The 25,377-nt window shown below is 35.8% G+C and overlaps 1 protein-coding gene across 6 annotated transcripts in view; it reads right to left on the reverse strand.

Moving 5' to 3' along the window:
- Positions 1 to 5,696: 5,696 nt before the first annotated feature.
- LOC126267827 (putative thiamine transporter SLC35F3) overlaps positions 5,697 to 25,377 on the reverse strand; it is a 652,799-nt gene continuing 633,118 nt past the window's right edge. For 3 of the 6 annotated variants that reach the window (XM_049973156.1, XM_049973133.1, XM_049973141.1), the window contains one exon: positions 5,713 to 6,158. In XM_049973156.1, the coding sequence (XP_049829113.1) occupies positions 6,106 to 6,158 (53 nt within the window). In that variant the 3' untranslated portion in view covers positions 5,713 to 6,105. Of the gene's footprint in view, positions 6,159 to 25,377 lie in introns of all 6 variants that reach the window. The other 3 variants (XM_049973150.1, XM_049973162.1, XM_049973168.1) reach the window with 2 other exon arrangements.

Genomic DNA, 25,377 nt, shown 5'->3' on the forward strand with positions numbered 1-25,377 from the left:
ATATTGAATTCCATAACAGTTTCCTAAAAGGAATTTTCAGTATTTCTAGCTCCAGCTACCATTCCACATTCAAAGTCTGTTAATTCCCACTGTATGGCCATAATCACATCAGAAACCTTTTCATGGGAATCACCTGAGTACAAATGACACCTGCACCAGTGCACTGGCTTTTTATACCTAGTGTATGCAGTACTACCATCATCTGTACTTGTGTATATTGCTTTACCATGACTTGTTTCACGTCAGTGTATGTAACAATTAATCCCAATCTATATCATTTCTGCAGTTAACATATTAGTGATTTATGTATTTAAAAAAGACCCAAGAGATGTCAATTGACTACTATGTCTTTGTCTGCTATTAGACATAATGTGGATGCAGTATGAAGGGACACAAGGTCAGCGCATCACTTTCCCGTCCGTTTTGCTGTTTTTCCAGACCTTGGAATCGCCATTTCTCATTCAAGAAGCTCCTAAACTGGCATCACAAGGCTGAATTCACCATATACACTCCTCCCTCCAAGGAACAGTCCTTGGTAATACCAGGAAGCAAAAGCTGGTCCTCCACATGGCAGCTATCTGAAGGTGGAACAACAAGTTATGTAGTGAGATATAACGTGTTCTACTGACAAAAAAATTGTCACAGTTTTGCAGCATTACTTTACACTATCACACTGTAAAGGCTAATAATTTATTACTGTATTCTCCCATGCTGGGTTTTGATTATTTCGTGAGACAACTAATGGTAAGAAATGAAATGTGAATACTTAATGCTATTATTATAATTATTACACAAGCTGAAAGTTATGTGTGCCTTTGTGGTAGGGACTATTCTGCATTATATTGTTGAGTGAATGTGTGAGGTGATACAAAAAAAAGTACACAAACTGACATGGGACATCGGGCTTAAAACAAAGATTAGCAATCATGTAGGAGCTGGGGGTCAAAAACACATCGAGAGGGAGCTGTTTAATTGGGCCATACGTGCTGCTGGACCAGCTTGATGGTCACATGTATCTCATATTCCTATGAGTTGTTCTACCGCACATGCTGAATGATATTCCCATACCTATTCATTGCCGAATTTGATTTCAGCATGACAGAGCCTCCACGCATTTCAGCAGAAAATGAGAGCATAGCCACAGGTGACTTTTCCCGGCTGCTGGATTAGTTGCTGTGGGCCAGTTGCATGGCCACCATGGTCACCTGATTTTTTCCCAGTTTATTTTTTCCTATGAGGGTATCTGTAGAGCTTTGCGTATAAAACACGTGTTACAACATCTGAGGATCTAGTGAACAGGATTGTTGTGGCTGCAGGATGTCTTTGAGATACACCAGGTAGGTACCTGTGAGAGGATGTGCTGTTCAATGCAGCATTGATATCAGGTGTGTCTCCATGCATCTGAACAAAACTTTGAGGATCCCCTGCAGTGGGCATCCATTTATAGCAAGTGACTAAATAACTGCAATGCCATTTAGTAGACCTGTATGGCCTTCGCAATTCCTGGTTCCTATGTGATTAATGCTTCTTGTTGTAAGCACAATGTGCCATGTCAATTTTTCAAAAGTTTTTGAATCACCTGTAGTATATTGACAGTGTTACCGATAACATCAGGGAATAACTAGAGCAAGGCTCCCTTTGGATTACATAATGATGACTGAAGGATTTATTACAATGATTAATCTACTTTTCATATTGAAAGTGGTTTGTACAAAGACTATGATACATCTTACAGTGACTTAATGGTAATAATAATAATAATAATAATAATAATAATAATAATAATAATAATTCAGTAAATGATGATTAGAGAAAACAGTGGATAGAATCTGGAACTGTAATACACTGTGATGAGTCAGTGATGGTTCTACCTATATAATGAATTTGAATACTATACTAATTAATGGTAACTAACACACACATGATTGAGAAAGACAAAGTAATGTTGTCTGTGGATGCCGTTGACTTGAAGCTAGGAAAGCTGTATGCTGTTAATAAATATTATTTATTTTTTCTCATTTATGATCATATTTTAAGCTTTATTTTGCTTTTCTCACTAACTATGTAGTTCAGGGTAAAATAATAATGTAAAGAACTTCATAGTCAGCAGAAGGTATAGGAGGAAGAAACAATGTTTAAAAGGTACCAAACTTGTAAGTTAACTGTGTTTTTTATGACTACATGTCTTTGTATTACTGTAAATAGACAATACATATGTTTTACAGTAAATTTCTAATTGCTGATAAGTAATTAGAGGTTATGTCACATGGTTCTATGATGATTAAACACCTATTTTGGGATTTGTTTTGAGCTATCTTATCATGAGTGGCAAAAGCTTGGGATGAAACTGAGAAATCCAAGGGTGAACTTGAACGTTTCCCTTGTATTGGTGTATTTTACAGACATGTGTTAAACCTTGGCTCACATTTGTTCCACCCATGTAAACACATCTACATTGCCATATATCTGTATTACTACATTACTTCATTGCTACAAGTTTACTTTGATACAATTACTTTATTACCACATTTATATTTTTGCTACTGTCTTATGTTAACACATTACTCTGTTGCTACAACATTATTCATAACATTATGCAAGTCATTTATACAATATGTACTAAAATAATTTACAAAATATAAAGACTCAGAATCTTAACAACCAATTTATAATGTAAAAAAATAAAAGCTTTAAGACTGAGCACTTAAATTAACTTCTGTATTTAATCTCACACTTGGAGCCTTATTGATACTCGAGAGTGAAATGTTAGATTTCTTGCTGTCAGTGTCTAAGCTCTAGTCATTCCTGTTGGTGACAAAATCCTGTATATTCCATATGTACCCTGACTGTGAACTACAATTTATAATGATGTGTTTCTGTGTGTTCTACTGTGTTGTTTTCATTTTATGCACGATATTTTGACAATTGGTCCAGCTATCTTCTTTGCAACTTTGAATTTTGCTGTTATGTGTACTTGCTGTCTTGACTCCAGCCAGACTGTGAACTATTGTTAGTCCGGGACCACTACTTACAGTCAAGTTTGACTCCCAATGCTCACCGTGCCCTCTGATACTCTTTCTTTTCAGAGCTCACATTCATATTCTGTGAAACACAATTTCTTGGGGTGTTTTCCAAATCTGTGTGATGGGGTAACTGCTGAGATCTTAATAAATTGAATGCCAGACACCAAGCCTCGTTTGAACTGAAACCACCATACCTATTTATTAGGTTATTCAACATATTTATTTTGATAGACTCCTTAACTATGTTGTCCAAGCTTCTTGGCATTTGCACCATCAGCATGATACTTGTCTCATAATATTTGATTTCATGATTACATTTTAGGCAGTGCTTAGTGACAGCTGATCTGCTTGGTTCTTTAAGATGGGTGTGTTGCTGATGTTCCTAGCCTCTCTCATTGAGTATTCTGATAGGCTGCACCTACATACAACATGCCGCATTTTCATGCAATACACTACACTTTTGGAGACGTAGATTATCTTTAACATTACAAAGAATACTTTTTATCTTAGTTCAAGGTAGCTAAATACACTGGATGCTATGTTTCAAAAGGAGTCTAAGAAGATACCACGTGGGCAGTTTTTGAAATGTGTTTCAGAGCAGCTTTTCCATATCAGTTCTGTTGCGTCTTTGTAAAGTAATGTTCAGGCAGTTCAGTATAAATTATCTGCGACTTTGTGTAAAAGCTGAAAGTATAAATTAATAAAGTCAGTGCTGCATGTTTATTTAGAGAAATAAAAAAAACATTCAATGAAATAAGTTGTTGAATTATTGATAGTAATCGATGAACTCAGGCCACTGCTTACTGACGTGCCAAAGTTAAATAAAATTGCCGTTAAGTATGAGTTTCAGTTCTGCATTATCATCCAATGTTGTTAATTCTCAGTGTGTATCACCTTGTTCTGACAATCACCTGTCTGTAACTTTTAATTGCTTTGAAAATTTGACTGTTCCCTCCTACGTATATCTCGCGAAGAGACCATGAGGATAAAATCAGAGAGATTAGAGCCCACACAGAAGCATACCGACAGTCCTTCTTTCCACGTACAATACGAGACTGGAATAGAAGGGAGAACCGATAGAGGTACTCAGGGTACCCTCCGCCACACACCGTCAGGTGGCTTGCGGAGTACGGATGTAGATGTAGATGTAGAATAATGTCGGACAGATTTCAAATATGCTGCCTTTCTTGCTTAAATTGTATAGACTCAAAACCTCACTTTTAATTTCTTTGGCTTCTTATGGAAATAGTAGAAAAACAAGAGTGTGGCTGATTTTCCGATTACATAACTGATACACAGAAATAAATTATAGCTGATTGTTCGCACAACTAAGGAAGGTGCTCTGTCAATTGCTCCTATGGTTTAACGTTTATATTATTTCATTCAATGTTTTTGAAGTTTCTTGATGGAATCTGCAATAAGTTAGGTTATGTATGAATGTGTTATAGTTTGCACCACTCAAAATCCAAAGAACCTTTTTTCTGTTTTAGAAGTACGTCATAAACAAACTTGGCTTGAAGGTCTTACTTAGTAGTACTTACTATTTATCTGTAAGTCAAGCTTCAGAGTTTTCTGATGCATTCGGGTATTTATGTGACAACACTTCGAATTTTGTTGCATTATATTTGTTTTGTAGGACTTCATGGCTCCAGGTGGACGTTAATTACACTCTACTAACAGATCCACTGAAATGGCAATAAATTACTGCCAACTACTTTGGTAGTGCTATACACAGGAATAACAACTTCATCAAAATGACCATCAGATATGGGCTTTTGAATGTTGCTTGTATAACTAATCTCACATTACAAGATTTCTAAACATCAGCATGAAGGAATGAAATCATGGCTTTTGTGTTACATTGCTAAACATTCAAATGACACCGTCTGGTTGCTTGCACCAACTCAGTTAATACGCGTCTTGTCAAGTTGCAGGTATTTCAGTTTCTCCATTTGCAGCTTGATAGTATTTGTTATTTGTGAGAAAGTGTTGTATAATAAAAAGCCTAGTAACATCCAGTTAAATAGTGAAATGTCATATTGTACACCTTACAAACTATGAAAATGTACTCTTTTACTAACAGTTATTTTATCATGTCACATGAAAATGTGAGAAATTACCACGTTAAGGAATGTGATCCAGAGGGTCAGTTGTAAATAAAAGAAATGGAGGTTTTGATGGGATAATGGGAAATTGCAGTTTGTTCCAAAAATAGGCTGTTCACAAAACATGTGTAATGCCAGTGTTGGAGTACTGCTTAGATGTGTGCTCCTTTGTGTACAATGAAGGGAACGGTGAATGTAACAGAAAAGTTGCAGAATCTGAACTGGCACACATTTGAAAAAAGAGGCAGTGTCTCTCTCATATTCCATTAGAAAATTCCAAGAGTTGGTTTTCAGGGCAGAAACTATGAACATTGGTAATATACCTACACATCAGTGCTATGGGCAATTTGAAGATAAATTGTGTAAATATATACAATCAATCATTCTTTCCCTATTTCAGTATTTCATCTCTCATAAAAACAGGAAGAAACTGTAATGCATTTACAATGAAAAGTATTGTATAACATACACACTACAAGTATTTGTAGAATATAGCTTTAGATAATATTTAGATTAAAGGGCTCTTTTTAGGATATTCCAAGAAAATATGAAAATAAAAATGCTAGAATATGAGGATACCTCAAATAGAATTAAGATTTATTTGTCTATAATTGATTTTACAGTTCATAGAAATTTTATTATTCAAAATTATACTTTCAAGTATTAACTTCTGCAGTTATTCTTTGGTAAAACCAATTATAAAATTATACATCTATCTCAAAAAGTCACAGACATGAAACTGTACTCAAGTGCTAAGTCGTCACTAGACAGAGATGCTTATTTTCTGTCACATTTATTGCAGAAAATGCCTTTTTGAACACAGTCTAGCTCAGGAGAGAGTTAAGAATTTGTGGGCAGCGCCATGTCCATATTATCACACAACTAACAGGGCAGCTCGCTGCGCTCAGGGTCGGGTCACCGCACACGGCCAGATGGTGAACGGAGATGCGACCGGATGTAACCAGTGCGGTAGTCGATTACATCACGCCGGCCCGCTGCCCCTGCACCATGCCTGTGGCGCCGGCTCCACCTACACAAGTGCAATCTATGTCAACATCTCATTGATGCAGTGATAAAGTACATTTCACATTTTATTCAGAGTGTAAAGTTACTAAGATATGTCAGTGTACGTAGCTTTTATTTTTAGCTGTTTTTGCAGAGGCAGGCTTGGTGTGAGGCCAAGACTATCAGATTCTAAGGAACTGCAAAATTTTGGTGAAGGAAATATGGTGAAGAAAGCACATTCTAAAGTATGTAATGTAATAAAAGATTGTTAACAGATTATTAGAATACACAAAATTACCTAATAATCACAGAGGGTGTTGTACCCAGAGTATAGTGAACTTAGAAACACATAATGTATTTTGGTCAGTACTTTAGTCTAGTGATTGAATCACAAGAAGGAATTTGCATAGAGCCATAAGCAGGGTCCACCATTTCCTACAGTTCTTGTTGTCGCTAGAAACAAGAGTGTGTTTCTAGAGCATTTGTAAATGTTTTGAATTCTACACATTCAAGTGCTATATAATGTATTAAAACTATTTGGAATATATTGTTAATTTTTCCCTTACATAATTTTGTTCTAAGTAAAATTCTATATATTTTTGAAGCTAGTTGCGTAACATTTGGACGAAGCCATACTTTGTCGGTCATACACCCCCAGCTCGTATTTTGAAACTATCTTTACTATGTAACATCTTATTTGCAAATGAAGTGAATTTTCTTAATGTCTTGATAATTTTCCCTGCTTTGAAAATGGAAATTTGCATTAGTTTCCAAGAGCTTCTACCTCAAAATGTATTTAATTAGCAACTGGATTTTCATAACACTTCTCCTTAATTTGATTTCACTTTCTGATTATTGGTGTATAGAAGAGTAATAACACAACAGATAGACAACTAAATATAGTACTGACAAGATTTTCTCAACTGAAATACTATAAATTTCTATAGAAGATTTTTCCCATTGTATTTGACCATGTTGTACCTTGGAAAACACTTTGGAAAAACATTAATTTTCTGGAACATCAGCAATTTAAGGAAGGGATAGATTGCTCCTAATCATAAAGATGACACAACACGTTGAGATGTAGACAGGCACAGTGAAAAGATAGAGATACATTAGTCAAAGCCTCCTTCAGAAAAGGACACACACACACACACACACACACACACACACACACACACACATAACCACCACTCCGGCAGGTTCAATCTGAGCTGCTGGAGATGGTGGTTTTGATTTGATTTGATTTATTATTGGTCCTGTAGATCATAGAATTTGTACAGTAAAGCACATCATGACATAGGACTTGCATGCATGAGGTGTGCTTGCTTGTGTAAATGAAGGTTTATTTATTTATTTATTTATTTGGCCAGAAAAAGGCTCTGTCCAAAAGCTAATATGTACGTGTCTTTTTGTTGTGCCAGTCTCAACTCAGTGTGTCATCTGCACAGTGAGTAGCAGTTTATCTTTTCCTTATATTGTTAGTATGCCAACCTGGGAGTTTACATTGTTTAATTTTCTGTGGTAATTTTTACGATTTCAGAAAAAAGGCTGCATCACATTTGAAGATGGAATAAGAAAATATATCAGACTTCAATTACAGGTCTAGCTCTATCAATCCAACTGTGATAAACTCACAAGGATATAGAGTACTCCAGTAATTAATCCATACATAGGTAGTAGTAAAGCAGTCACTCATGCAAAAGTAACACTCCATGTTTGCATTTCACGCATGTGGTAAGAATGATAGATTACAGTGAATGTTAGACACAGAAAATGAAAAGCAAACACATAACCAGTGAAAGTAACTATGAATTTTACTTGAGTATGGTACCTACATCATTGCTCATATGTACACTATGGTATATCACACTCAAAATTTCTGGTCCACAGATCTAATAGGTTTTTCTCAGTGTGGCTAAAAAAAAAAAAACTGTTCCAAACTGTAAAGTGAGCTTTCCCATACAAATTGCTTCAGATGCTCCCTAAAGAGGAATGGTATCAAATTTGCTTTTAATATCTGGAGGTAGAGCATTAAAAACTTTTGCACCAGAGAACTGCACACCCTTTTGCACCACAGTCAGGTTTTTACAATCATTGTGGAAATTGTGCTTTCTCCTAGTACCATATCCTTAGTATTCACTATTTCTTTTACAAAACTCAGTATTTTTCATGATGAAACAGGTAAGAGAAGAGATGTACTGGGAAGTAACAGTAAGAATTTTTAGTTTCTGTAAAAGGATTTCTACAAGTACAACTAGAGTCAACACTGCTCATTATTCACACAACACATTTTTGGGCCAAGAGCATTTTCTCTGCTAGTGCTTGGTTTCCCCAAAATATAGTACTGAATATTATAAGAGAATGGAAATACCCATAGTATGCTACTTTCTTTGTGTCTGTGTGTCTTCTCTTGGAGAAAACAGATAGGGCAAAAATCAGTGAGCTGAGTCTCTTCTGAAGATTTATTTATTATATGATGAGACCAGGTTACTCTGGAGTCAATTACAACACCTAAAAACTTCATTGTTTTAACTCTTGCTATTGACTCTGTACCACACTTCCCAGTTAACCCATCCTCAGTTTTAGCAGTAGTAGTAGTAGTAGTAGTAGTAGTAGAGGGGTTTTGGGCGCACGGCAGCAAGGTCTTCAGCGCCTGTTCAGTAACATAGTGAGATGGGTGTCAAGAAAAATCCCAGAACAGGAATATAAAACGAAACAGAAAACATGGGTAACAATCATTGAAAAACATGTGCTCACCCACACCAAAGTGTGGGATGAAGCAGAGCGTCAGCAGTAAAACATGGACAACACAGGAATAAAATGATAGAGGAAACTAAAACAATGTAGCAGATGGAAGCAGCTGGCTGACCGCAAGGAAAAAAGGGGAGGAGTCAGTCACACTGCAATACACTAAAACCTCCAGCCTAAAAGTTTAGGCCAGAGTCCAGACACATCACAAAACTTAAAAACCCTAGACACACGTCTCATCATTAGCTAAAACAGAAGACAGATCCCCATCAACTTGTGCTTCTGCCCGTGCATCACGGTATAAAATGCAGTCTGTTAAAATGAGCCGGATAGCGATGTGCACACCACAAGCATCACAAAACGGAGGATCCTCCCGCCGTAATAAAAAGCTATGTGTGAGAGGACAGTGTCCGATCCGAAGACGTGTGAGGGCCACCTCCTCCCACCTGAGCAACCGGCAGGAGGAACGCCACGGCCGAGTGGTTGACTTTATCAACCGCAGTTGCAGTGAACTGAATGCAGCTGGTCGTCTTAAAGTCCAATAGTGCTAATCCATTTCATTAAATCAATCAGAATATTGTTAACAAATCCTTGAAGATCTTCACATGTATGACCATGAATCATAATTTTCGTATCATCTGTGAAAATGGTAAAAAATCAGTGGAGCTTTGTACACTGAGGTAGGTCATTTATAAGTATGAAGAACAGTAAAGGAATAAGAATGGATCCCTGGGGCACTCCACATTTAATGGTTCTCCAGTTAGATGAAACCAGGCCGCTATGGATCTCATAAGTACTATCTGCGTCCTATCTTTCTGCTTTCTATCTTTGAAATATGATTCTAACCACTTATTTCTTACACCACTTATTCCTAATAGGTCTGCTTTCTGTAATGGAATTTGGTGGTTCACAAGCTTTTGACAAGTCACAAAATAATCCTAGTGTTACCAGTATGTCATTAATTGAATCCAGAACTTTATTTGTGAAAGCATATGACTCAGAGCTCTTGCATCCTGTTTGTTCTGAAACTGACAAGAAGTAGTTGTTGAAAATATTGGCTTCTTCAAAAGTTCTTATGGTTTTCCCTGCCTCCCTTTTAACAATATTCCAAGCTGTCTTCATTTTGTTATCAGAGTTATCAATGTCTTTCTCATAATACAATGCTTATGATTTGGTTAGGTTAGGTTAGGTTAGGGAATCATAATTTTCGTATCATCTGTGAAAATGGTAAAAAATCAGTGGAGCTTTGTACACTGAGGTAGGTCATTTATAAGTATGAAGAACAGTAAAGGAATAAGAATGGATCCCTGGGGCACTCCACATTTAATGGTTCTCCAGTTAGATGAAACCAGGCCGCTATGGATCTCATAAGTACTATCTGCTTCCTATCTTTCTGCTTTCTATCTTTGAAGTATGATTCTAACCACTTATTTCTTACACCACTTATTCCTAATAGGTCTGCTTTCTGTAATGGAATTTAAAACCCACATCCTTTCGTCTTTCCCTCTCCTTCCTGAAGAAGCAACCATCGGTTGCGAAAGCTAGTAATTCTGTGTGTGTGTGTGTGTGTGTGTTTTGTTCTTGTGCCTGTCTGCCGGCGTTTTCCCGCTTGGTAAGTCTTGGAATCTTTGTTTTTAATATATTTTTCCCATGTGGAAGTTTCTTTCTATTATATATATATATTACCTTCTTTAGTATCTTACAGTACATTTCATAATGGCCTATTTTCATTATGTCTTCAGACATTCTAACTGCAATGTTAAGTTCTCTCTTTGTTTTACATCATTGTTTAATTCCTTTGTGGTCCAGGGTTTGTCTCACTCACCCTCTATACTGGGCTTCAGTCCATTTGTTGCAGTTTTTGTTTAAATATTTCAAGTGCATCACTAGTCATTGGTCTAATTTCCAGGTGGGGATTAATTTGTTGAAGGCTGTACTGTCATGCTGAGTGAGGAGTTGTCCATCATGGCCAGAGAATCCATCCAAGACAGAGGTGACAGTGAAGCTAAGGTACCTATTGAAATCTACAAATATATTGTCTGTCAAAGTCTGACTCTCAGGTGAAATCGTATTGCGAAGGTCAAACTATTGGAAGAAGATTGTATGAATTCATCAGATGTTGGAGCTCTTCTTTTTTGTTGTGTTCACATAAAAAGTCTTCATTAACATCCCCCAGAATGATAATTTCATTATTTTTATGAAATAAAACAGATAACAATATTTCTATTTGAACCAAAAAGGCCCTAAAGTTATTTCCAGGTGGGGAGCTATCTACTGTAACATAAGCTTCAAACAGTTGTTCTAAACAGTATTTCCTTACATCTATTGCTCTAAATATGACATATTTTTTAACAAAAGTAGCTACACCACCTCTTTAATTGTTGTCCCTAGAGTAGTAGCTTGCAATGTTGTAGTTCTAAAAGGAACAAGTTATTGACATTTGTGATATGATATTCTGTAAAGCATAATACGAGGGCTATCCACAAAGTACATTACGTTTTGGAATTAAAAATAAATAAAGTATTGGAAATTTTTTTTAATATATGCAGATGAAAGCCACACTTAAATACTACTTTTCTACATAGTTGCCATTTAAATTAAGGCACTTATCGTAGCAATGGATGAGCTTGGAAATTCCTTTGTCGTAAAATTCGGCCGCCTGCGCCTTCAACCACCTCTTCTTGATGCTGTGCGTCGTCATCAAAATGCTGCATAGCCAACCATTTCTTCATTGATGGGAATAAGTGGAAGTCGCTCGGTGCCAGGTTAGGACTGTACGGCGGATGAGGAAACAACTCCCACTTAAAAGATTCGAGAACTTCACTAGTGGCATTTGTCGTATGGGCCCGGGCGTTGTCGTGAATCAGCAAGATCTTTGAGCCCAACTTTCCCCTGTGCTTGTTTTGTATTGCTCTTCTGAGGTTGTGCAGAGTTTGGCAGTACCTTTCAGAGATTATTGTAGTGCCTCTTTCCAGGAAATCCACAAAAATCACACCTTTTCTGTCCCAAAAGACGTAACCACGTGGTTGAAGGCGCAGGCGGCCAAATTTTACAACGAAGGAATTTCCAAGCTCGTCCATCGCAACGATAAGTGCCTTAATTTAAATGGCAACTATTTAGAAAAGTAGTATTTAAGTGTGGCTTTCATCTGTATATAATAAAAAAAATTTCCAATACTTTATTTACTTTGTGGATAGCTCTCGTATTTTACCATTGTTCGTACAATTTTTGTCATTTACATTAACTGATAGCTGATCTACTTTGTTGTTTGTAACGGTGTCACTTATCTTGGGTAGTTCTTGTTCTTTGTATCTGTAGTTGAAAAGTAGTGCATCCATCTCCTCTGAAAGAATTTTTATCTGCTTGTTGTTCCTTGTGCAGTCTGCTTGACTGTTGTGTTTTTTTCTGTTGCCGCTGGTACTTCGTTTTCTTCTTCTGCAGGTGATGTCATGCCTAAAAAATTCTTGGCGTATTTGTTGAGTGTGACTTTTGCTTCCTGGTGATGGTCAAGTAGTGAAGTTGTTTTTGGAGGCTTCTAAAATTTGTACTCCATTCTTATTGGTTTGAACCATTTTGTAATTTGTGTCTGTTTTACTAATTGTGTTATTTTCTGGCCTACTGTGTTTAAACCACTTCATAATTTGCAATTTCGTTGCCCTGTGAAATACAAGCAAATATTTTATCTGCAAGTACCTCCTTTCCTGATGCATTTAAATTAAGGCAGTGAGCTGTCTAGAGCCTTCATTCCAAAATGTTTGTTTATAACATCAACTTCCTGGAAATGAATCCATATTTCTGTGGAACTCTTGCTTGTGAGACTGATTTCAAGGTTCACACATGAACAGTTCAGAAAATCATGATGTTGTGGAACATTTACAATGATCAAATTTGTGTGAGTTAAATTATTTACACATTTTTTCAGTTCTCCAGTGAAATATATTATGCTACACCCCACCCATTCATCAGCTGCAGGCTTCTCATACTCAGGCTCAACTTTGTTTATTGCTTTCTTCCATGAATTTACAGTATTGTAGTTTATCATAATTTCTAACCTTCATGGCGATCTTAATGACATCTTTCACCCCCCCCCCCCCCCTCTATTTTTTTATTTTTTTTATTTATTTATTTTTTTAGGGGAAAAAGTACACAGAAACATTTCTTACTGGACACAAAGCAGTTTCCTGCAACAATATGCAAAATTCTTTTTCTCATGTATACCTCACTTCTTTTGCACAGCTAAACAAAATAATGAGAAACAAAAATCTTTTGGATATTCAAACAAATTGTTAACACCAGTTTGCCAATAAAGGCCACAAACAGCTTTGCTGAAAGATTATTTATTATTCTGGAAAGAGTTACCAATTTACTTGTGCATCAAATTTGGAAACCTGCTAGTAGTCTGTAGTTATTTAATGTTTATACATTAAGACAAAAAATGCTGCATCTGGATTGACATTGCTGTCACAGTGTATCATGCAGCATCTACATGAGCTCATGAAAGCTGGAACGATTTTTTTTGATTTTTTTTTTATTGGAATTCTATGAACTTTATTGCCTTTATAGTACTTTAGTAGCTTCAATATGTAATGAATTTTTACAAAAACCTTCTTTTCATTGTGTTTATGACATCTATGTATCATCTTTTCTGGGTAGCTACTTACTTGTTTGATGTAGCTTTTTTAAGCAGTTTGCTTATTGCACATTAGTGCTAAACTATGGCTACAAAACCAAGGAAACTATATTATGTTTTGCAGGAGATACACTTTCAAATATCACTGTATCTGCAGATGCAGTACTTACAAGAAATGCCTAAGCTCACAAATTGTAAAAACAGGTGAGCGGATTGATTGTAGCTTACTAAGTTCCAACAAACTTAATTACACATGACATGCTTAACAGCAAACTTTGGGAAGACATGATAAGGCACTACAGAACATTTCAGCCCTTCTAAACTTATCTGAGTCAATAACTGTCAACATCTAAATGTCTAGGTTTATCCTCCTCCTCCTCCTCCTCCTCCTTCTTCCTTTTAACTTCTGCACTAGAGGCACCATTGACATATTACTTAGTCCTTGATGAATTTGCATAGATTAATCAATGCAAAGAATCTAAAAGACATACAAGATTTTTGGTTCTCAACTTTATACAATATTATTACTGCAGGCTTCAGTATAATAATATTATCATAGATAAACTGAGGTTTTATGGAATTCATGATATAGCCAGCCACTGGATAATGTCATATCTGACCAAAATAACACAGGAAGTGGTACTTAATAACAGAACCAACGTAAGCATGTAAGATTCTTCAGACTGGGGAGAAATCACTTTTGGAGTCCACAGGGCTGAATCTTAGATTGACTACTGCTTCTGTTATATATAAATGACTTCCTGTCTAATACAAAACTGCAGAATTTGTTATTTTTGCAGATGTCACTACCATTGTAACAATACATATGCACAAACAGCAACAGAATAAAGGGCAAATAATGTTCTTAAAGGGATTGTTGAATTGTTTTCTATAAATGGTCTCACTGTCAGTTTCGACGTAACATGTTAATTTCTGCAAATGTAGAGATACTACACCAATGATAAGTGTAACATGTGGCGAGGACGTAAATACTAGAGTGGAAATTTCAAAATTGCTTGCCCATTTGCACTTCAAATCATTGAAAATCTTGGGGAGAACCAAGACAAAAATTTGGCACATTTAGCATATTTTATTCAATAATGTCATATGGAATAATGACTGGGGTATTTCATCTTTAAGAAACTTGTAGTGCTCAACCCTATTATCTTTTAGACAGTTGTTAGGGATTTTGATACTGTTTCACGATATATTTATTCCCTCAAATAGTTTGTGGTAAATAATCAATTTCAGTTCAAAAGGAACAATGTGGTACATAATTAAAATACTAGAAGAAAAATGATATTAATTACTCCACATCTGACACAAAAAGGGGGTGCACAATGCTGTCACCAAAATTTTTGATGGCCTACCCAGTGATATAAAATGTCTGACAGACAGCAAAGATAAATTTGAAAATGAACTGATAAGTTTCTCCTTGGCAAGTACTTCTGTTTCATAGAAGAATTTCTATTTAGGTAATATGTAAAAAGGTGGTGGTGGTGGGTATATTTTACTAACTCAATGTTCAGAAAAAAACCATTAAATGGTCAGAATGTAGCCATATTTACATTATGATTAATCGTACAAATGATCTAGGGATCATGAAACTTAATTAACTAACTTCTTTGCCCTTAACTACATTGTCCCAGAAGATTGTGAGTGAGAGTACGCAAAGTGTGCCTGCACTAATGTCCACAGGTCAACATAATAAGAAAGATACCTAAGCGTAAAGTGCAAGGAATGAGCTTTTTGGTTAACTTATCCATGCAATCTTAGCATCTCAGTTTACAATCCATCTGCATGCAAAGAAGCTTCACATATGCAACCTCATCCAGTGTATGTCTGTTGATATCTGTTTCTTAGGCTTGTAAAAACTTATTTTACTTCATCTGGAACAGGAATAAGTCTTTATAAATATGAAATTGTTTACTATTTGCTATATCCACTATGAATTTGTTTGAGTGCTTGATAAGTATACTAGTATAATTAGTAAACATCATAGTTCTTGAAGAGTCCTCCAGAGTCTTAAGTAAATCATTTACGTAGGCCAAGAACAGAAGCAGGCCAAGCACCATATTTTGTGGTACACCACAGTTCATGTTTCCTCATTCTGAATTTAGTCTTTTTTCTGTTGTATAATTCATTAATGCGACCCTCTGTTTTCTATCATTAAGATACCAGTGGACCCAGCAGTGCTTTAAAGGTGCTATATGTGTATGGAAGTTAGATATAGTCCTTATCACCTTCTACCCCTTCTCTCTGACCGTCCCCTCCTCACGTCTCACTTTGTTTATCACCCCATCCTCCCCCTCTCTCTGTCCATAAGCTCCTCCCTCCTATGTCTTTGCATTTTCTCCTCCCTTTCTCTCTGTCCATCTCCTCTTTCCCCTCTCTATGACAATTTGCACCCTTGCCCCTCTGTCCATCCCCTTATCTCCTTTTCCACACTCCCCCTGACCTTGAGCCTTATTTATTGTTATTGCAAACAACAACTTGACTGGGAATTCACTTAAAATAAACTGGAAACAAGTTGGTATCAAAACTGGTATGCAGGATATGAGAAAGACCTCTCCAGCTGCTGGAACTGTGGGAATAGTAGCTTAAATGAGAGTTCTTAACATATTTTAATCTGCAAATGGGTAGGATTACAAACATTTCAGATGATTCAGATTCCATAGTAGTATTATAATCATAAGCCAATAAGTTATAATCATAAGCCAATAAGCCATAGAAACTACTACTCTATTTTCTGTCAAAACTGTATACAAGCAAGAAAACAAAACTTCACATTGTTGTGTACAATTTTTTTTGTTTGAAATTATATATAAGGAGAAAGAATATATTTGGGACTATTATTTGCTATTGCAATTAAAACTGACTGCAAAAATTTTAATGAAAGTACACATTATCACAGATAGCATTTTGATTTTCACAGTTAGCTTTAACAGACAACTTGTAAACTGCTGTTTTTTTAATAAAAAAAGGCCTTTGTTGGGACACTGTGTAATTCAAAGTAAACTAGTCAACCATTTATCAAAAATTGTGCTACAAGTTTGATGACTGTATTGTATTTATCTATATTTATAAAATATATACAGAGTGATTCAAAAAGAATACCACAACTTTAGGAATTTAAAACTCTGCAACGACAAAAGGCAGTGCTAAGCACTATCTGTCGGCGAATTAAGGGAGCTATAAAGTTTCATTTAGTTGTACATTTGTTCGCTTGAGGCGCTGTTGACTAGGCGTCAGCGTCAGTTGATGCTAAGATGGCGACCGCTCAACAGAAAGCTTTTTGTGTTATTGAGTATGGCAGAAGTGAATCGACGACAGTTGTTCAGCATGCATTTCGAACGAAGTATGGTGTTAAACCTCCTGATAGGTGGTGTATTAAACGTTGGTATAAACAGTTTACAGAGAATGGGTGTTTGTGCAAAGGGAAAAGTTCTGGACGGCCGAGAATGAGTGATGAAAATGTAGCATGCATCCAGCAAGCATTTGTTCGCAGCCCAGGAAAATCGACTCGCAGAGCTAGCAGAGAGCTGCAAATTCCACAATCAACTGTATGGAGAGTCCTACGAAAAAGGTTAGTTATGAAAACTTATTGTCTGAAATTGGTTCAAGCACTGTCTGCAGCTGATAAGATTAAAAGAATCTATTTCTGTGATTTTATCCTTGCTCAAATGGAAACAGATGAATCTTTCGTTTCAAAGATTGTGTTTAGTGATGAAGCAACTTTCCACACTAACAGGAAAGTCAACCGTCACAATGTCTGTATATGGGGCACTGAGAATCCACGGGAAACAACTCAGTATAAACGTGACTCGCCTAAGGTGAACGTTTTCTGTGCCATTTCAGCCAATAAAGTTTTTGGTCCCTTTTTCTTTGAAGGTGCTATTGTAACTGGACTACAGTATCTGGAGATGATAGAGAATTGGCTGTTCCCTCAGCTCGAACAAGAAGCACAACAATTCATATTTCAGCAGGATGGAGTGCCACCACATTGGCACTTATCTGTCCGTAACTACCTGAACGTCAACTACCTGAGGCGATGGATCGGCTGCCAGGCAGCCCGTGACAGAGCACTTCACTTCATCACTGGCCTCCAAGAAGCCCTGATCTTACCCCCTGCGATTTTTTCTTATGGGGGTATGTTAAGGATATGGTGTTTCGGCCACCTCTCCCAGCCACCATTGATGATTTGAAACGAGAAATAACAGCAGCTATCCAAACTGTTACGCCTAATATGCTACAGAGAGTGTGGAACGAGTTGGAGTATCGGGTTGATATTGCTTGAGTGTCTGGAGGGGGCCATATTGAACATCTCTGAACTTGTTTTTGAGTGATAAAAAAACTTTTTAAATACTCTTTGTAATGATGTATAACAGAAGGTTATATTATGTTTCTTTCATTAAATACACATTTTTAAAGTTGTGGTATTCTTTTTGAATCACCCTGTATATTAAAAGTATATAGCTTGCATCTGTCCAAATGTTATTAGACTATCATGTAAAAATTTGAAATAAATCAGCTGAGAACTTTATAATGAGTCACCCTGTGTGTAAGTAGTGGTGGGTATGCCTCAGATGGAAATGCAAATATTTTTCTAATCTTGTTTCTAATAAGGTAATTTATGATGTGACAAAAATGGAGATTGTGAAGTCAGTGTGGTATAGAAGAACGGGATAAATAAAAATATATTTATAGCAACAGGCAAATCTTCATCACTTATTAAGTTCAACAAGATCCCACAATGTTAAATCAAAATTTTCAGCAGCAAGAATGTACTCCTAGACGCAACAAGATTTTGAGCCATCGATAATAACAATGAGATAATGAAGACAAGTAAAAAGTTATTATTTTGTATATCTTATATCTCTTGAAACTTTCAAAAACAGTGAAGATATTAAGACTATGAATTTAATACTGATGTGTGGGAGGGTAAGATTACAAATGGTGGCATCAGCCGTGATTTGTTGACTGATAACAAAGCTTTGTCAGTTGGAGAAAAATAAAGGACAATTATGTGTCATTTACAGTTTTTATATACACACAGAAACTCCAATAACCTTAAGAAAGAAGACCAGAGAACTGCCCAACAAAGTCTTATCAACAGTGAGAATAATTTTATGTGATACCAACAATGGTGGATCAGATGAACTGAAAGAGGACTTTACAACCACGACGAAAGACATCAGAAAAGATAAGTACAAATCATTTGTGAAATTAATTTTTCTTGGTGGACTTGGGTGATTGGTAGCAAAATGAATAGAGATGAGGGTAGTGGTGATGAAATGAAAGCTGTAGGACCCAGCCTAGACATGTTTGAACCAAGTGAAAGTGTAGTTAGCAAAGAAACAGTGAAAACCGATATTATGCAGTTGATTTTGGCAAAATTGAGTGCAGTTAATGATCAGTTAAAACTGGCAACAATAGCAAATTTAGTGCAGTTACTGATGAGTTAACCAAAAAATTTATTTCACTACAAGGACAGTTAAATGAACTGAAAACTTGAAACTGAAAACAATGACAAAGTGGACAGGTTACATTACCAAATAGACCAATTTAGCAATCGGGTTTTGGAGCTAAAAAGTAGGTTGTCAGATGGATTAAAAAGTGTTAATGAAAAAGTCGATGTATTAGAAAATAAATTTATTGTTTTGGAAAATTAGTTATTTGCACAATCTTCACAAGAGTAGAAGAATGTTAATGATGTCCGAGTTCAACAGATGGCCATAGAGGAAAAAGGGAACTGAACTTTGGTAGTTTAGATTAAAAATTTTGAATGTTGGAAACAGTATGATAAATAATAATGTTCTAGATCAAAAAATTTCAGTACTTCAGGAAAATTTCATTCACAATAATCTGTATTCAAACAATGGTATTGCGTGGTCCAACATCCCAATCAAAATTTTCATCCAGTGGATTTTTTACACCACTGTAGAGATAGTTTTGTGTCTGGCATGAGTGATGACCAAAAGATTAAATTTGTTAAAAGATGTTTTGAAGATGAAGCTCCGTAATGGGTAAATCTAAATTTAAGTCAGTGGGAGACATACCAAAGGTTTGATAAAAGTTTTTTGAATAAGTTTTGGTCAGAAGCTGAACAAGGAAGAATAAAAGGTGAATTTCTGAATGGTCCAAACTATAGGAATAAGGTTAGTAGACTGAAAGAACTTTGTAATAATCAAATAATAAGCACACCCTGACAGGCCATTTGGTGAAATTAGATTAATTGATGCACTAAAAAGGAGATTACCAGGTAGGTTGCAGTGGAATTTAGTACATGGACCTGACAATTGTCTAGAACAATTTTTATGATATGTAGACAGGCTGCAAAGGGCAATAGAATGAAACATGTATCATAATAACTGCAATGATAAGGACCAAAATGGTAACAACTACAGAAACAGAGATGGTGCTAACTTTAATCAGGGTCAACATGCTAATAGAGGCAGAAACTTTGAACATCAGCAGAATAGGAACAATGGATATAACTATGGATAATATAATAGGAGAAGCAATCATAGAGGCAACTATTCAGGAAACGGTGGTCCGCCTCAGTGAGGATCCACAATTTGGGGTGAGGAGACGCAACAAGAACAGGACCCCAAATTTACATGCACATTTAGAAAATAATAATAGTATTAATAATGTAGCAAGGGTATCTGAAGTTGAACAAAAGGAACATCAGATTTATCATTTATGTTTTGATGAAAAGTTTTGGAATACTATGTTTAGTAGAAATGGTGTAGATACTAATCATGAACCAGAATATAAGAGTTATGAGAATTTTAGTGTGGTATGTGCTAATTATTTCTTCTCTTGGTCAGAAAACAGTGTTGTTGATGTATGTGAAACAGGTATTGGATCTTAATTAGGTGGTACTTTTGATGTAGATGTGAATGAACTGTGAAATGACTGAGGTTGGAAAGTCTGAGACTGATAGCTTATTGCAAATGAATGTAGGTGATGTGTGTAACTTAGATAGTGGTGAGACTTGTGTTGTTAATGATGTTATTGATCAAGTAATTTTCAAGAATATGGTTATAATGAAGAAGAAGAAGATGATGATGATGATGATGATGACGAGTATCAGGTTTTTGCGGAGTTTAAGCATGACAAAGTTTCAGAGATTATTTGTGAATACATGTAATGTAAGTGATGTGTGTGAAGATGTAAGTGAGAGTCATGGAATACCAATCAAGTCAAATCAGTTTTTCATCAATGTCATTCAGAGTAATGATCAATACAGTAAAGCTGGGTTATCTGAAAGCTTAGAGAATGAAAGTGAATTTTTTTTTTTTAATTTGTTTGGGACCATAGTGATGATAACATAGATCAATTTGTATTCTGGAATAAGTTAGCTGTGGTTACTCAAAATCTGTATCCAAATGGGTGGAATGAAGTGAAAGAAGATCTAAGTGATGTTAATTGTGCAATGAAACCCATTGAGTATATTCAGTCTTTACCTGACAACATGTGAAACCAAAGTAATGCTATGATGCCAGTGAAGTTGATAAAACCCTACAAAAACAGTATAGATGCAGCATTTGATGAAATTGAAAGTGATCTTTTACATGAATTATCTAATAATAGAGATGATAATTCAGGTTTTGGATGTTCTTATATTAAGATTGATCAATGGGAAGGGAACTGTTTGATTGATACAGGTAGCCTGATTTGTGGTATATCTGAACAATTTAGAGACAAAATCAAGAATAGTAAGAATTTTGTGAGAATGCCAATTGCACGTGCGAAAATAAGAGGAACTGAAGGTAAGCAAAGCAAGCAGGTAAAATGTCAAGCACTGTTAACATTAAATACAGAGGACAAGATATACAAACATGGATGCATAATGACACCTAGTCTAGAAGAGAATATTCACTATGTCAGTACGTTTTTAATAATATATAATTGTGTTTTGTTTGCCAAGAATGTAGTATGTAAGATCATGTGAGTTTTAAAGTTCTGTCTTATCTATTGACTGAGGGAGATGATGTAAAATCAGCGGGATAGGAGAAAGCAGAGACATGATGGTAAAGGTAGATTTTCTAAGTTTGAAGTAGGAGATCCAATGTTGGAGAAAACCAAAGGGAAATCTAAAGTGTTGATAGAAATGATCCATAAGTATCTAATTTTTATTTGGTTGTTCTTTTTCCATTGTCATGAATTTAGTACGGAAGATCATGTAGTTTCTAGAGTTTTATCTTATCCAGTTACTGAGTTTAACTCTGTTTGTAGATTGTGAGACTGTATAACTGTATTTTGTTTGTCTGGAATTTATTATGTAAAATGATGTGATTTTTAAAGTTTTGTCTATCTACTGACTGGGTTAAAATCTATGATACACTACATAATTGTGTTCTGTAATAGATTTGTGCTTTAGAATTTAATATATACATGCCATGAATCTAGCTGAGTGAAGCTTTTGACAGTTTTGAAATGGGAAATATTCGTAATTTGTACTTCAAAAAAATAGGAATAGTATTTGAGCATATCTGTGTGTAATACCTTGTTGGTTCATTTCTTCTTTATTGTATTTAACTCTGTTAATTAATGTTTCATATATGAGCACTTTTTAATTGCACTGACATAAATCCCATATAACTGACTGTGTAAAATGAAGATGGAGAGCATATCTCGTGTGATGTGAAGGAGGTACTGAACAGCATATTTAGTACACAAAACAATGTTTCAGGATTTGATGTGAATGCTAGACAGGAAGTTACCTATCTGTGTGATGAGAACTGTAAGGAGGAAGCTGAAAGATGTAGGCAGATCCACTCACCAGAATGCTGTATCAATTGTAAATGATTTTTCTAGGTATTTGTGTACATAGGTTAGTGTGGAAGACATTTACTACTATGGACAATATAATAAGATGTATACATGTCTGCTTTCATACTTTGATTTTGGTTGTCAAGCTACTGGATTGTGTCACCATTCAAAGATAATTTATGACTATGTTTACCTGAATTTATCCTGAGTATTGCAATATTGTATCTGATTGGATCTTGAATTGTGTACAGACTCATGCTTAACTCTGTTTTGGTCACCCCTGGTCATTGTGACTCTCCCCCCCCCCCCCCCCCCTCTCTCTCTCTCCCTCTCTCTTGTGCAACCACTGATTGAACTGATTGAAGCTAGATGCTTCTCACAATTACTCATTGCATATAATTGAAGTCATTGATATGATTATGAACTTTATTCATTTTGTTGTGTGGAAATTTTTTTGCTGGTTTGTACCCGGTGTGGTTTGGATTCATGAGTCGACCCCCACATCGTAATCGTAGGCCCTAACATTTTTCCATTTTTTTGTTCTTTTGTGAGTCAACATATTCGTAAATACTATGGTTTATATGGCTGATTGATTCCTATTCATGATCAAATATATTCTTCTGGTCTGTACCCATCGTTGTGAGTTTTTTGAGTCACTTCACTCGTGATACATGTAGGCTCTGCAATTTTTTTTGTCTTCTCGTTTCAAGATTTGGACGGTTTGATTGAATAGATGTTGACTTAAAATTTATAAATTCTAGTAATTTACATTGGCTCTGTAATTATTTTTATAGTTTAGTGGTGTAATGTTGTAGTTTTGTCCTTGTATTATTTGTCTTGTGACAGTATGTTCCACAGATCTGAAAATCTGAATGCTATATCCTGGTATATGTATAGATTATGATTTTTATAGTAGATATTTTCTTATGTTCTATGTAATAGATATGTTACGTATTAGATACTTCTATACATCTATCTGCTAGCCTGGGCTTCATTTTGTAGACTGTTTGGTAAAGCTTATAGTCTGTCACAAAACATTGTAAACATTCTGTTTCTAAATTTTGTGAAGGGGATGTTGTAACGTGGCATCCTCCTCTAACATTACCTTTTTTTAAATAGAAATAACTGATACCATGTGTAGTATTGATTCTTGCATAGGTTAAAATTATGTCAGCTGTTTCACTAAAAGAATTCATATGTATTTGTATATGGTGATTATATTTCAGGCTAAAATGTATAAAAACATATTGATGTGCTACAATCGATGTGCACTAACAGTTAAAATAACTCTTCTTTTAAAAATATTTGAAATTATGAAATTGCTGGCACATTTAAGATTCGTATTATTAATTGTAGAATCTAACACTAATTATTAAATATATTTCCAGACTCAGTTATAAAATATTGTTATATTTTGGTGTTGATTCCTCTGTTGTCAAGAAAATACGTAAACTCTTTGGAATAGTTAGCACTGCAGAATGTAAGTAGTGGCATGTCTTAGACAGAAATATACATATTTTGCTAATGTTGTATCTAATAATGTAATTTGTGCTGTGACATTCTATGGATCAGAACGTGGAATGTCAGACCCCTTAATTGGGTAGGTAGGTTAGAAAATTTAAAAAGGGAAATGGATAGATTAAAGTTAGATATAGCGGGAGTTAGTGAAGTTTGGTGGCAGGAGGACCAAGACTTCTGGTCAGGTGAATACAGGGTTATAAATACAAAATCAAATAGGCGTAATGTAGAAGTAGCTTTAATAATGAATAGGAAAATAGGAGTGCGGGTAAGCTATTACAAGCAGCATAGTGAACGCATTATTGTGGCCAAGTTAGACACGAAGCCCATGTCTACTACAGTAGTACAAGTTTATATGCCAACTAGCTCTGCAGATGACGAAGAAATTGAAGAAATGTATGATGAAATAAAAGAAATTATTCAGATAGTGAAGGGTGACAAAAATTTAATAGTCATGGGTGACTGGAATTCGGTAGTAGGAAAAGGGAGAGAAGGAAGCGTAGTAGGTGAATATGGATTGGGGGTACGAAATGAAAGAGGAAGCCGCCTGGTAGAATTTTGCACAGAGCACAGCTTAATAATAGCTAACTCTTGTTAAAGAATCATAAAAGAAGGCTGTATACATGAAAGAAGCCTGGAGATACTAGAAGGTTTCAGACAGATTATATAATGGTAAGACAGAGATTTAGGAACCAGGTTTTAAATTGTAAGACATTTCCAGGGGCAGATGTGGACTCTGACCACAATCTGTTGGTTATGAACTGTATTAAAACTGAAGAAACTACAAAAGGGTGGGAATTTAATGAGATGGGGTCTGGATAAACTAAAAGAACCAGAGGTTGTACAGAGTCTCTGGGAGAGCATAAGGGAACAATTGACAGGAATGGAGGAAAGAAATACAGTAGAAGAAGAATGGGCAGCTTTGAGGGATGAAATGGTGAAGGCAGCAGACGATTAATAAGGTAAAAAGACGAGGGCTAGTAGAAATCCATGGGTAACAGAAGAGATACTGAATTTAATTGATGAGACGAAAAAATATAAAGATGCAGTAAATGAAGCAGGCAAAAAGGAATACAGACGTCTCAAAAAATGAGATCGACAGGAAGTGCAAAATGGCTAAGCAGGGATGGCTAGAGAACAAATGTAAGGATGTAGAGGCTTATCTCACTATGGGTAAGATAGATACTGCCTACAGGAAAATTTCAAAGAGACCTTTGGAGATAAGAGAACCACTTGTATGGACATCAAGAGCTCAGATGGAAACCCAATTCTAAGCAAAGAAGGGGAAGCAGAAAGGTGGAAGGAGTATATAGAGGGTCTATACAAGGGCGATGTACTTGAAGACAATGTTATGGAAATGGAAGAGGACGTATATGAAGATGAAATGGGAGATACAATACTGCGTGAAGAGTTTGACAGAGCACTGAAAGACCTGAGTCGAACAAGGCCCCCGGAATAGACAACATTCCATTGGAACTACTGATGGCCTTGGGAGAGCCAGTCCTGACAAAACTCTACCATCTGGTGAGCAAGATGTATGAGACAGGTGAAATACCCTCAGACT

This window comes from Schistocerca gregaria, chromosome 1 (genome assembly GCF_023897955.1).
Source record: "Schistocerca gregaria isolate iqSchGreg1 chromosome 1, iqSchGreg1.2, whole genome shotgun sequence".
NCBI lineage: Eukaryota > Metazoa > Arthropoda > Insecta > Orthoptera > Acrididae > Schistocerca > Schistocerca gregaria.